A 12271-nucleotide genomic window follows, 5' to 3' on the forward strand; every position below is an offset into this window, starting at 1 on the left:
ACAGAAATCTGAGACTTTAGCTACATTCATTTATACCACTGCTGAAGGAGGAAACTGGCCAGCTAAAAGAAGATTTACGTGATTTCAAGAGCAAATTAGGAAAGCTAATACCAACTCAAGGACAAAAATCAACAGCTTACTGTGGTCTCTCTTTTCAGAGGGAAAATAAAAACAGAAAGTTAAAAGAAATCATTTGAAATAACTTAAATAATGGATAGAATAAAAAATAGGTTCATGCTTCTGTTGTCTTAAATTGTAAGTTTTGTTTCCATTATAAATGCAGAGAAACGGTTTAGACTAAAGGCTATTGAAAGAAACAATGTAGAACACTCATCTATGCATACATTTATCAGACATTTACAACACTGTGTGTTCATATTACATGTTTTACATTTATTTCATGTCCTTCACAAACTGGTTTGAGGAGGTATGTAGGACAGTTGGATTCAAATATGTAAATACACTAGAATGTATTTATCTTTCACTGGGACATTTTATGATGAAATTTGCACATGAAAAAATTAACCTGGTCGCTTTTATTTTTTTTTCCAAATTTTTATGCATTCAAATGTTACTTGATTACAGGTGACTCGTTTATACACATTGAAGAAATATTTTCCATTTTTTCACAATTTGGTCAATTTCTCTTTTCCGGTACTGCTCATGATACATGATTCTCTAGCATAGCTATCTGCTACGGACCAATGAGCAGAGGTTTAACAGCATGAGTCAGTTACTACGGAGCCTATCAATCGACTCTCCTGACTCACATATTGAGAGAATCCCCATGGCTCAGCATGCTAGCACTGGCTGACCTTTCTTCACTGCTCTCACATGTACAAAACAATTCTTTCCTCTCACTGAGACTCATAAGAAACCAGAAACAGTGTCGGTCACCTGGGGGCTTAAAATTCAGAGAAGTGACCAGGAAGTTGCAAAGAAGAATGCAAAGTTCTGTCCCAAAAGTACTTACTTTGCTAGGTAGCCTGACTAAGAATGTTTGGCTTCCTGCTGTGAGACGGAACACTTGTGGTGTGCCTACCCTAAGGCAAAGATTGAAAACAGTGCAAGACAGAGAACAGGCAGAAAGGAGGGGTAAAGGGGTGCATTGGGGAGTTTGAAATGTAGCCCAGATCTGGTATATTCAGAACCCTGAATGAAGAAGCTGGTGTAGGTGGGAGGATACACCATGAGGCCCCCTGCTGCGAGAGCCAGGGATTGGGCAATCCGTCAGCAAGCTAATCAAGCTGATTTGGAGCATACAGGGACCCAGGCTTCAGATGCTGGTGAGAAGCACTTAAGCTACAGCTTCTGCTCCTATATACTGGTCTGATTTAAGCTACTCTGGCAGCGCTCTTATCAGGACCCACAGTATTAAAGAGATTCTTACTAGGATGATCTCACTGGCCCCCCTGCTGCGCTGCAAGGCACCCACAGCAAATCAGGCTCCACTGCTATAGTAAGTTGAGCCCTTCAAAGGAAGCTGTGATTTTGCTGGGAACTTCAGGTTTTTTTTGTTGTTGTTTTTTTGTTTTTTTTTGTTATACCTGTATATTTTTAAAATCAATAAATTAAAAGAAAAACAACCTAAAACAGTATTAAAATTATTATTTCATTTATTAAGGGGGAAATCTATCCTAACCAGCATCTCATTATGTGAAAGTCATAAATAGATAAATAAATGTATATCAATTTCAGTAGTCACACAAAGGTTTACCACCAGCCCTAGAATTACATAAATGGAAAAACTGTCTGACAACATAAAGTAAGCTGAAAACATCTCTAAAGTATAACACTATGCCACCATCTAAAGCACAGATGATAAACATAATCTTTGAAATGTATCAGTCTGGCAAGGGTTACAAATTCTCTTGTAACTCTTTGCAGTGAGAGTCATTTTCCATAAATGGAGAAAACATAAAACAGTATTTGTGAGGACCGTTTCCTGGCATAATCATTACAAGAACGCTTTGACAAGTCATCCAGGAGTTCACAAAAGACCTAAGAACAACATTTAAAACTCAGCAGGTCTCACTTTTCTCAGCTGGGGTCAAAGGTCATAATTAACATTAAGAGTCCGCATAAATGACTATTTCAAGCAACAACAACAAAAAAAAGACTATTGATCTAAAATAACAGAAATAAATGTCCCATATTTGCAAAAAAAAAAAAAAAAAGTAAAACAACAGAAACAAAACATAATATAAGAACTGGTCAGTCTTAACCATAACAACATATCAAATGATATCTAGTATGTCAAAAACTTAAATATGCAGATTGTTTCCCTGTTGAGTGAAGAATGAGGGAAAATAATCTAGCAAAAGAGAGAAGAATAAAACCAGGGGAGGGGATAACGTTTGAATGATTGAAATCAGAAAAAAAGTAACAGGCTGCTTAAGCCATGGGGAGCTGTTCCAGATAGACTGTGGGGAGCCCTTGTGGAAATTGCTTAGGGAAAATGCAAGGCCTCGAGGTAGAGCCAGATGCCATAGATGATAGAAAATTTGCAAATTTGCCACAAAAGCGTGCAGTGTATTGGAGAGCACAGAAAACACAGGATAAAGAATAAATATCTTCTCGCTGCAACATCCAAAACCAAAAGGTGTTGATGGCAACAGATCCCATCATGCTGCACTGTACTATCTCTGCAGCTTTAAGACAATCGTCATATTTATGGACACATACTGTACAAAGCAAAACTGTAACTACAAAATATGCTTACTAGCTGTAAAGGTTATGTATCTGCCCGACCCTTTGGAAAAATAATATGACCCTGAGCCCATTCTTGAAGCCAATTAGCCAAATCTTTGTTAATAAATCAGGAATTAATTAACAGATAACCAGCCAGCTAATGCCTCAAGGTCTGCTCTACAAATGAGAAAAAAACAATTTATATACTCCCCAGTGTCAGTAAATGAAAAAGGAAAGTAAGCAAACTTTTTGGAGGTCTTCTCCTGTGTAACTCTGTGTCAATAGGGACAGCAAGAAAGCTTAGCATATTGCTTTTACATCATATTAAGATAAGAACGATGCTGTGTAAGGCCTTATTGGATCTCCAGCGGATAACGGCAGGACAGTGTTGAAGCTTCACAGCATCTGCCTGAGTAATTAGGACTTCAGGGGATGATAACAGACAAACAAAAAAGAACAACAGAAAAAAATGGGAGAGGAAAAAAAAACACAACTGCAGGGAAACAGAAAAAGCTCATTGGCACAATGATGGAGATGTCAGCAATGCAAACCTCCCCTTATGTGATTATTACAGCCATACTGGAGAGTTGGTTTGGGACTTAGATACAAACTAATTTAAATACAGGAGCATGTGCAAGCTTGAAAATAGTAAGATTATAGCTGGCCAGTTTTGTTTTTTATATATATTATTGTCAACCCTACCCCTTCAAAATAGAAGTATATCAAGTTCTTATAATAATACAATATCATTGTGTCAGAATGAATGAGTGCAACATGCAACATCATGTATGCCATACTCACTGGTGCAGGGTACATCCGGTTGATCAGCGTCACCACGGTAGTAGCCATTGCGGCAAACACAGATAGTGGCAGCTTCAGCTGTGGATCGGCTGTTGGAAGGGCACTGCAGACAAAGGCCTGGACCCTGGGTTGATTTGAAAGTACCTGGTGGGCATGCTGTGACAAGAAAAAAACATATTGTCAGAAAACAAACAAAGGGGAAAAATTAATCACCCAAACACTTGACAGAATGAACCGTATTAATAACAATCTAAGCTGAAATGTACTCCTGTTGGATCTATTTAGTTTCTCATTAATAAACACTGTGATCTAAGAAATTATGTCGTAGAGATTTGAAAGGTAGAAGGTTTTATGTTGAACATTAGATTTACAATTATTAGGTATTTTGTGTTAGACATTGTTATATTTTTACTGTAAATATTATGTTTTTTATGTTATGCTGAGAAACAGAAATCAGAACATTTACCCACATTTTACACTGCTTGTGTCTCCACTCTGCTCCACCATGGAATGCACTCCACTACAAATATGCACCCATTATAGTAGAATAAGGGCATTTAGACTGCTGAGTGACAACTTTGTGCACAACACCTTTGCTCTACCATCCGTAAGAACTGAGCCTATTTTTGCTGGACACCAGAGCAATTGTGGCTTCAAAATTCAAAGATCCAACAGGAAATTCATGAGCCAGCTATTCACCAAGACAGACTACATGTGCTCAAAATACTAGCTATATTAATCAATATACATGTACATTCATACACATATGTTGTCAATATGTATTGTTTATGGCTATGCATAAAAACAAAACTTGTATTTAATTCTCAATCCAATTAAGTCAAGTTGCAGTACGAACGTAAGTCAAGGCAGACAAAGTGAGAAAACAATGGATGGAAAAAGATTAATTTTGAAAGTTGAGAACTACAGTGTTTAAGTATGACACGATTCATCCTTTTTACCACTGGCTTTATCAAGTGATCTCATTTCCCACACATATTTATCTGTGAATTTCTGGGGTTCACAATTTGGGACGAGGCACATAACATTTTAATCAGGAGAATCAAGAATGTCTCTATTCTGCTGGCAAAGTGCACAGCAGAGAGGAGACTCTGTAAATCCGGATAGGGCTTAACAAGTAAGGAAAACAAAAATCAAATCTTTTAAAATGTTAGCAAATGCACTACCAACAAATCTTACTGGACCACACTGACCACAACACTCTTTGCTATGGAGGTTGTTGCTGTGAGACAAATAATTAGTGTATTTTGTTTTCAGAAATATTGAAAGAGGATCCACAAAATCTGCAAGTAGCTATTTAAAATGAAAATATATTAAATGAACATCTAACAATAAGATTAACAACCATAACTACGCAGATGATACACAGCTCTACATTATGATGTCCCAGGTGACCACAAACCCTTCCAAGCACTAAACAGATGCTTAGAACAAATCAGTATGTGGATGTGCCATAACGCTCTCCAGCTGATCAGAAAAAAACTGAAGTGATCTTTAGACCAAATGAGTAATCATCAGGAGTCAGCTTCAGTTATTACAGCTGGAAACTACTGACAAGGCCCAAAATCTGGGTCTAGTGATGGAAACGTGGGCCTAAACCTTAAAACAAATATAGAGACAATTACAAAGTTGGCCTTTAATCACCAAAAAGAAAATTTCTAGGATTAAATGACAAATGTCCCAGTAAGAGTTGGAGAAACTCATCCATGTGTTCATCTTTAGTTGCATTGATTGCTGCAACACTGTCTTTATAAGTCAGCCTAAAATGTCAATCAGTCAACCACAGCTGGTTGAGAACACTGCTGCTCACATTCTCATTAAAACTGGGAAATCAGAGCACAATGCCCCATTTCGAAAGTCCTTAAAACAGGAAAGTTTATGAATGATTGAATGGCTTAGCACCAAAATACATTGTCAACTTATTGTCCTTGTATCAACCTTCCAGACCACTCAGGTTTTTTGATTTAAGACTTCTGATTATAGTTCTCAAAGGAATATGAGAATCAGCAAAATTTGGTCAAAGATTTGTAGAAATTGGCTACAAAACATCTCTACTCTAAGCTATGCAACAACTTATTTCACAAAATACTTAATTTACATGAATAATCACTTTAAAATCCCTCGTTTACTACATTTAAGAACTCCAGATCACAACTGATCTGACTCATCATGCAAGAATTCAAACGGTATTTGTCAAATAGTGTGTTTGACATATACTCTATTTGTTTAGCCCTACTAACCATAACCCAAATGTGTTATGTCCAAAACTGAAATCCCCCATACACACAAGCATTTTTCATTCTCAATATATTAACAAACATTTTAAAAACTGATGCATAGAGGGAAACTGTTTATCACCTTGTCCAGTGGCACTCCCACATAGGAACATACATAGCCAAGCAACAGTCAAATTTTGGATAGAGTTCATACATTCTTGGCCACAGCTGTGCAAAAATTCATTCTGCGGTTTAACCAAGACTTCAAACATTCAGTTAGAGTGATAACATTACCTTTAATACCACAAAGAGTGAGAATACTTCAGCAGTCTCAGTGGCACCAATTTGTCAGAGTTGCAGTGAGGTGTCAGAGTCCTACATTTTAAAGGCTGTGGTGGAGGACAAAGATTATTGTGGCTGATATCGGTGCCCCTAAGTGAAGGCAATAACCTAATCCATTTACTCTTGCGCCTCAAAAGGATACAAAGCTGAGGAGATTCTGTGCAGTGTGGAAGGGTTTAATGACTATAATAACTATGATAAATGTCTGGTATTTTAGCAAGCTTACTGCTGGGGGTGGAAGCTGTGGTGTAGCTACACTCTTAAGGGGGAAATGGTTATAAATTTAATGGGACAAGGCTGATTGATTGCAACAGCTTGACTGTAGATGTAGGGTATGCTCATACTGTGTAAAAACAATTTTTATTCCTTTTTATAGCACTTAGGCAGTAAAAAGGAGAATTAGTCAGAGAAATATGAACACAGTCATGATAAGAAAACAAGAGAAGAAAGTTTCAAGATTTACAGACAAGGACAGAGTAAGGTACTACCCTGTGGTAAGTGTTTCAGGCTCTAAAAGCTAAGACTTAATAAATAAGTACTGAATTTGCTTGCAACAAAATGATTACATTGTCTATGAGTAAGAGCCTTTTAGCTTGATATGAAGAGGTTTTAATGGTCACAATGAAAAGGAGCTGGTCCATTTCCTCTGCACTGACTGGTCAAATAGAGGGAAAAATGCATTTTATGTGAGGGAATCTTTTTAATTCATTATCCAGTTATTTTGTATGATGTAATTAAAATCTGTTCTGCTTAATTTAAATGTTATAATGGTCTGTTAAAGCTTAAAGGTTCTGGTCTATCTTATATAAAGGCTGATACCTGGTCTTATGAATCCTTTTTTCAAACTACTGAAAAACCCTCCCTGGCTTTTACTGATAGTGATACAGAAAGAAATCCTGCTGAAACAGAGAAAATAGCATGCAAACATAACTGAAAAGGCTACCTCTCTGGAGGATGCTGTTCAGTCTGCTTTGCTGTGCCTGACAGGCACACCAGAGGCTAACTGACTGACTTACTGTCTAGTCACACAACACTGTTAAATTTTTTTTATACAACTACATTTATTAGCCTTATTTAAACAGATAAAGTTCATTGAAACCTGGGAACTTGATTTCCATATGAGATAGTATTGTTAGAGCCAAAATAAAATCAGTAAGCATACATTGCTGAAAAATCAAATAAAAACAGAAAACTCTAGCAAAAAAAGCATAGAAAATCAGGTAATATGAGGGTTACTCTGTTGTCATCCTGTGGTAGTTTGTTCAAATTTTATGGAACATTGTGATTTTTTTCCCAAAACCTATACAAACTGAGGGGACAGTAAATGTAATAAACAAACACAGTTTTTTTTATTTAAAGAAATTGTTTAAGAAACAAATAGAAAAGTATGTATAGCTGTAACTTTTACTAAACAATAAATATAATTTTATATATTTGTTAAAACTGTAACTATGCTGTAACAGCATGGTATGAGACAGATACAAAATTGCTGAATAAAAAGCACAGATTTTGCAATAGCAATAGTGCAATCTCCAGAAATGCATCACTCTTGGTTAAAGAGTCACAAGGAACATTGTCAATCATGCCTGTGTATGCATTGCTAATGGCAAAGAAACAAGTTACTTGTACAGGAAAACCTTTCTATCCACCGTCATCATTGGGCATTCAAACTAGCTTGAGCATTCGTGGGAGAAGCTGTAGCATAGCAGAGAGTAAGGGAACGGGTGTGAGCAGCACATGATTGACAGTGATAAGACCCTCCTCCTAGACCTGATTTGATTGTTTCTCACCAAACTGTGTATTTCTGCAGTTAGCACTAGGAGCACTGGGAGAAGGCAGAGAAGGTTGACATTTTCACAGATTATCTGTCTCATACTATACTTTCACGACATAGTGACAGTATTAGTGATAAAATTGTAAAAACATTTTTTTTTTTTATAAAAGTTACATAAGTAAGTCAGTTAGTGAATTTCCAAAGGAAAACATGAGTGCAACAACACACATGTGGACAGTAAACGGCTGTAACCTAAAGAGTTTAAAATTCAATGGCATGTCTGTCTGTGATTGATCTCAAAGTACGTACTCTGACTTACTTACTGTCTAGTCACACAACACTGCTCAGGCAGTAGGCAGTAGGCTCATTGTGCAACAAGATCATTTTTCCCACTAAGTGAAAAACATGATTTACTGCTGTAAAATAATCTCAGTTTTTAGAGTTGTTCAATGTGAAACTTAAAAGGAAAGTTGTGATTAACTAAAATACCAAAAGATCTATCACAAGGTAATACAGCTGGTGCATCCTGTGTTTACAAAACAGGAGCAAGAAGTGCAGACATTTTTCTTTTGTTGTTTTTTTTGCATAACAATAATTAGCCCTTAATTTTTTTAAAGTCTCTACTACCAATTTCAATTGGAACAACTGTAACTGATTAGTGTTAAATCCAGCTAGTAGACAACCAAACACCAGGGAGACTGTACAATAATCACTGAGATGGAGAAGCAAATCTTTATCATTCTGATCCACATTAGCAATAGCAAAAGTGCTAGCCCTAGTACTTTATCTTGAAGGACAACCTTTGTCACATTTAGATGATAGGAAGAATACTACTTAGTATGCACAATGCTTATGATTAAAAAGATTTAAATCTGGTCTCAGAGGTCTGTATCTGAAATCTACAGAAAGATAAGATGTCTTATTGTTTTGTACAGTGTATACATTTGACACTGTGTTTCCTCCAGAGATTTTTTCAAACATATAGCTTGAAGAATAAAATTGATTTTTAAACAGTTTCTGGTTTGTCTGACACTAAGATAGAAAGGACGAATATCTCAATATCGAAAAGTACATGAAAGAGATACAAACCAAATTGCATGACCTGACTACAACGGTCATGAAAACCACATCAGGGAACAAATCCCCTTATGGAGAGAAATGTTATGTCTAGACAGAGCTTGTAAGGGCAATGTAAAAGCAAAACTGTGTCTGTAAGTGTGAGTAGGGCTCCCGTTTCATGTGGGAGAGGAGGTTTGCAAACTCTGTTGACTTTTACCGGATTTTACATGTGATAAGATAAGGCTCCTCGTACTACAAGCATACTGGGACTCTGTAAAAGAGCTCCCTTCCCATATGTGGAAGAACAACCCAGCTGCAGGGACATTTTATAAGGCAATAAGTTCTGACACTATCCAACGTTACAAGACAATAAAAGCACAGATCAAAAATTACTTTCCAGCACAGGCAGTGGAGGAAACTTATGTGTTATCATATATGATCCACTATCATATGCAGATGATCATCTCACAGAATGCACCAAGAAATCTTCACATGTGCTGAATTGGCTCTTGTGGAAACAGATCACTATGAGTTGTTCACTGTAAGCTTAATGGAGTGTGAGTAGAATGTGTACATTAGGTTCTGCCCTCTGGTTGTGTGTTTACATTCAAACTGCAGCTTCCCTGGACACTCATAAATGGGTAAAAGTGAAGAGAAAGGCAGAAGAGCCTGTGCTGAATCAGCTCTCTGAGCTAGCAGTGCTGCAAATGAGCTTCAAAGCAAACTCTGTATGAGGACAAAGAATGTACACTCTCTCATGCTCATGTACACATACTCAACTAAACATACACATCCTAAAACCCAGAGAAAACAACAGCAGTACTACAACAGTAGTGACATCAAGGAATGGTGATTTACAGACTAGCAAATTTAGTCACTGTTGACCCCCATTAAATGAGAGTGCATCATATTTTCCAACATTTGATTACTTTGTGTTCAACAGAACCTGAAATAATTTAAGGCCTATCCTTCAGAAAGTAGGAATGCTGTGATCAGCATAACAGGAAGGAAGATAAGTGACAGCCAGGCAAAAGCAAACAGGCAGCCACACACATATGTTTGTGCAAACATTTTAGAGACAGCAGAAGATTAATGTTTGGGTAGATTATAAATCCTACCTTGGAGCTGAAGCTTCTTCTCTAATTGAAACATAATATGCACATGGATCCAAACATTAAACTCATTAATTAACTGCTTACTGATCTGCCACTATGTGAAAAAAGACAGGCATGGACAAGGAGAGAAAGTTAGACAGTGTGATTCATGTTTGTAAACCCCTAAAATGATCTTGTTTTAAAGGTTGGCAGAAATGGGAAGGGTATCATTACGCTATGCTTCACTGAATTGGGAACTAAGCCTAAATTTTTCTCCCTTGATTGAGCACATTCAGATTAGAGGCGACCAGGAGTTTCTGTGCCAAAGCAAAAAGATCCATCAATCATCAGATGAGTTGGGGTTTATGGACAGCAGGGGACTGAACATTTGCTCAGCAAGTAATTAGTCTCCCCAATGGGAGGATAACCTGCAACTGAACTGGATGCATGTAGGAGCAAAACTTTTATTCCTTTAAGGCTGCCCCAACAGGATTTTATTCTTCTTCTCTGCCTTCACATGTTTCAGAACTAATCTTTCCTCCACCTTTCCTCCCGGTCTTACTTTGATCCTGATTGACAGGTTTGAATCTGCTTCGTTTGGCTGCCTTTCTCTCTATATAACCTTCTGTCTGGCACACTGTACAACTGACAGAGATACAGCATCAGTGAATCTCCACTCGTTCCCCTACAGTCGCACAATCATGTCAAAGCAAGCCTGGTCAAAAGACATGGCAGACAGCAGATCTGCATTGCACACCAGCATATAAAACATTAAAAGCTGTGCACTTATACATCTAATGAAAAGGTAAATGTTTATAAAGTATAAGTATTTGTGAGTATGGAACAACTGTAAATACTTTTGCTGACCCCTCTTTTCCAAATATGGCATAAAATACAGCCAGTAAAACCAATATTGACATATCCTAGTTCTAAATTTGGAACTAAAGAAATCGTAGGGCTGACGTCATATGCCTCATATCCACTGAGTGGCACGGAACGTATCAGTGGAGTTTGATACATCTGGTATTCTAATATTAAATATCAGAATATCAAATAATGATTTGAAACTTCTGTTTTTACAAAGTAGTGCATTATTGCACTTACTCATCACTGCATTTAGCCTTTAAAATAAATTATCTGCAAGCTCTGGAGTACAAATGATCAATATCTTTGCTGTGTTTATAATACAATACACACGTCAGGTAATGCATCAAGTACATGTAGGGACTCTACCACTGTGTCATGTGAAGTGCACATGTTTTGAAGTCGCAGTTTAAGATGTAGGATTAACTAAATTTGGTAGGTTAAGAAGTTTATCAGAATGTCAAGCAAGCATCTCCTGAGTGCAAGATAAAATTGAAAAGTGGAAGCAAGTCACTGCAGAAGGTCAGTCCAAATATGAGCCTAGAAACTCTAAACCTTTTTAGAGTTATAGCTTGCAATGTCCTCTCCAGACTTTTCTGTTGACTCATACTGTCAGTTATTTATGAGATTTTTAACCAATAAAATTTTTTGGCCGCAAACAAGAAATTCAATCAAAAATTTGCAGCAAATGCTTTGGAGAGGTACTAAAGTATGTCCCATTATGTTGTAGCTTGGATATTTGTAAATGGTAAATGGTATATGGCTTGTGCTTGTAAAATGCTTTATCAAGTCCAGAGGGCCCATTCATCCATTCATGCACAAATTCCCATGCTAATTTGTAACAAATGACAATTTTATTGCAATTAAATATATACTGCTACCACTAAAATTAAACACATCAATTAAGCTTTCTGTACTGTTAAACTTGTACTGTTTGACATATCACTATATTTCTGCCAAATGTTTCATATGGGGAGAGCTATAGGTAACTGATAGAGGGGCACGAAATTTGAGTTATTGCCAGTGGCAGTACAACTCTTGACCTCCCCAAGGACAGACGTAACCTCTGTTGTCATCCACACAAGGTCTGGATCACAGTGTTTGAGAGACTTTAGAATCATGAATACATCCACTGAGTGACAAACACTCAAGCAGGCAGCACTATGACTGAGTCTGGACCCCAATTGACCCTTATTTCACAGTTTTGTTCATCATTCAGTCAGAAAGACAACACACTTGCATCTGTGTCTGGTAGGACTGACTGCTAAAAACAATCTGGTATTTTTTATTTTTTTTTTTAGGTAAATCTAAAACTATCAATGAAGTAAAGAACTGAACATGTTGTTTGACAGAGGGGATAACCAGCATCTAAAAACAAAAGGCAATCAGACCTGCAGACCATTAGTATTCTG

General features: G+C 37.1%; 1 protein-coding gene across 2 annotated transcripts in view; it reads right to left on the reverse strand.

The window, feature by feature from the left end:
* The window catches only part of ephb1 (EPH receptor B1), a 178940-nt gene that overhangs the window by 66538 nt on the left and 100131 nt on the right, over window positions 1–12271 (reverse strand). For both annotated transcript variants that reach the window (XM_032565870.1, XM_032565869.1), the window contains exon 4: window positions 3493–3648. In XM_032565870.1, coding sequence (XP_032421761.1) covers window positions 3493–3648 — 156 coding nt within the window. The remainder of the gene's footprint in view (window positions 1–3492; window positions 3649–12271) is intronic.

This window comes from Xiphophorus hellerii, chromosome 6, assembly GCF_003331165.1.
Source record: "Xiphophorus hellerii strain 12219 chromosome 6, Xiphophorus_hellerii-4.1, whole genome shotgun sequence".
In the NCBI taxonomy this organism is placed as follows: Eukaryota; Metazoa; Chordata; class Actinopteri; order Cyprinodontiformes; family Poeciliidae; genus Xiphophorus; species Xiphophorus hellerii.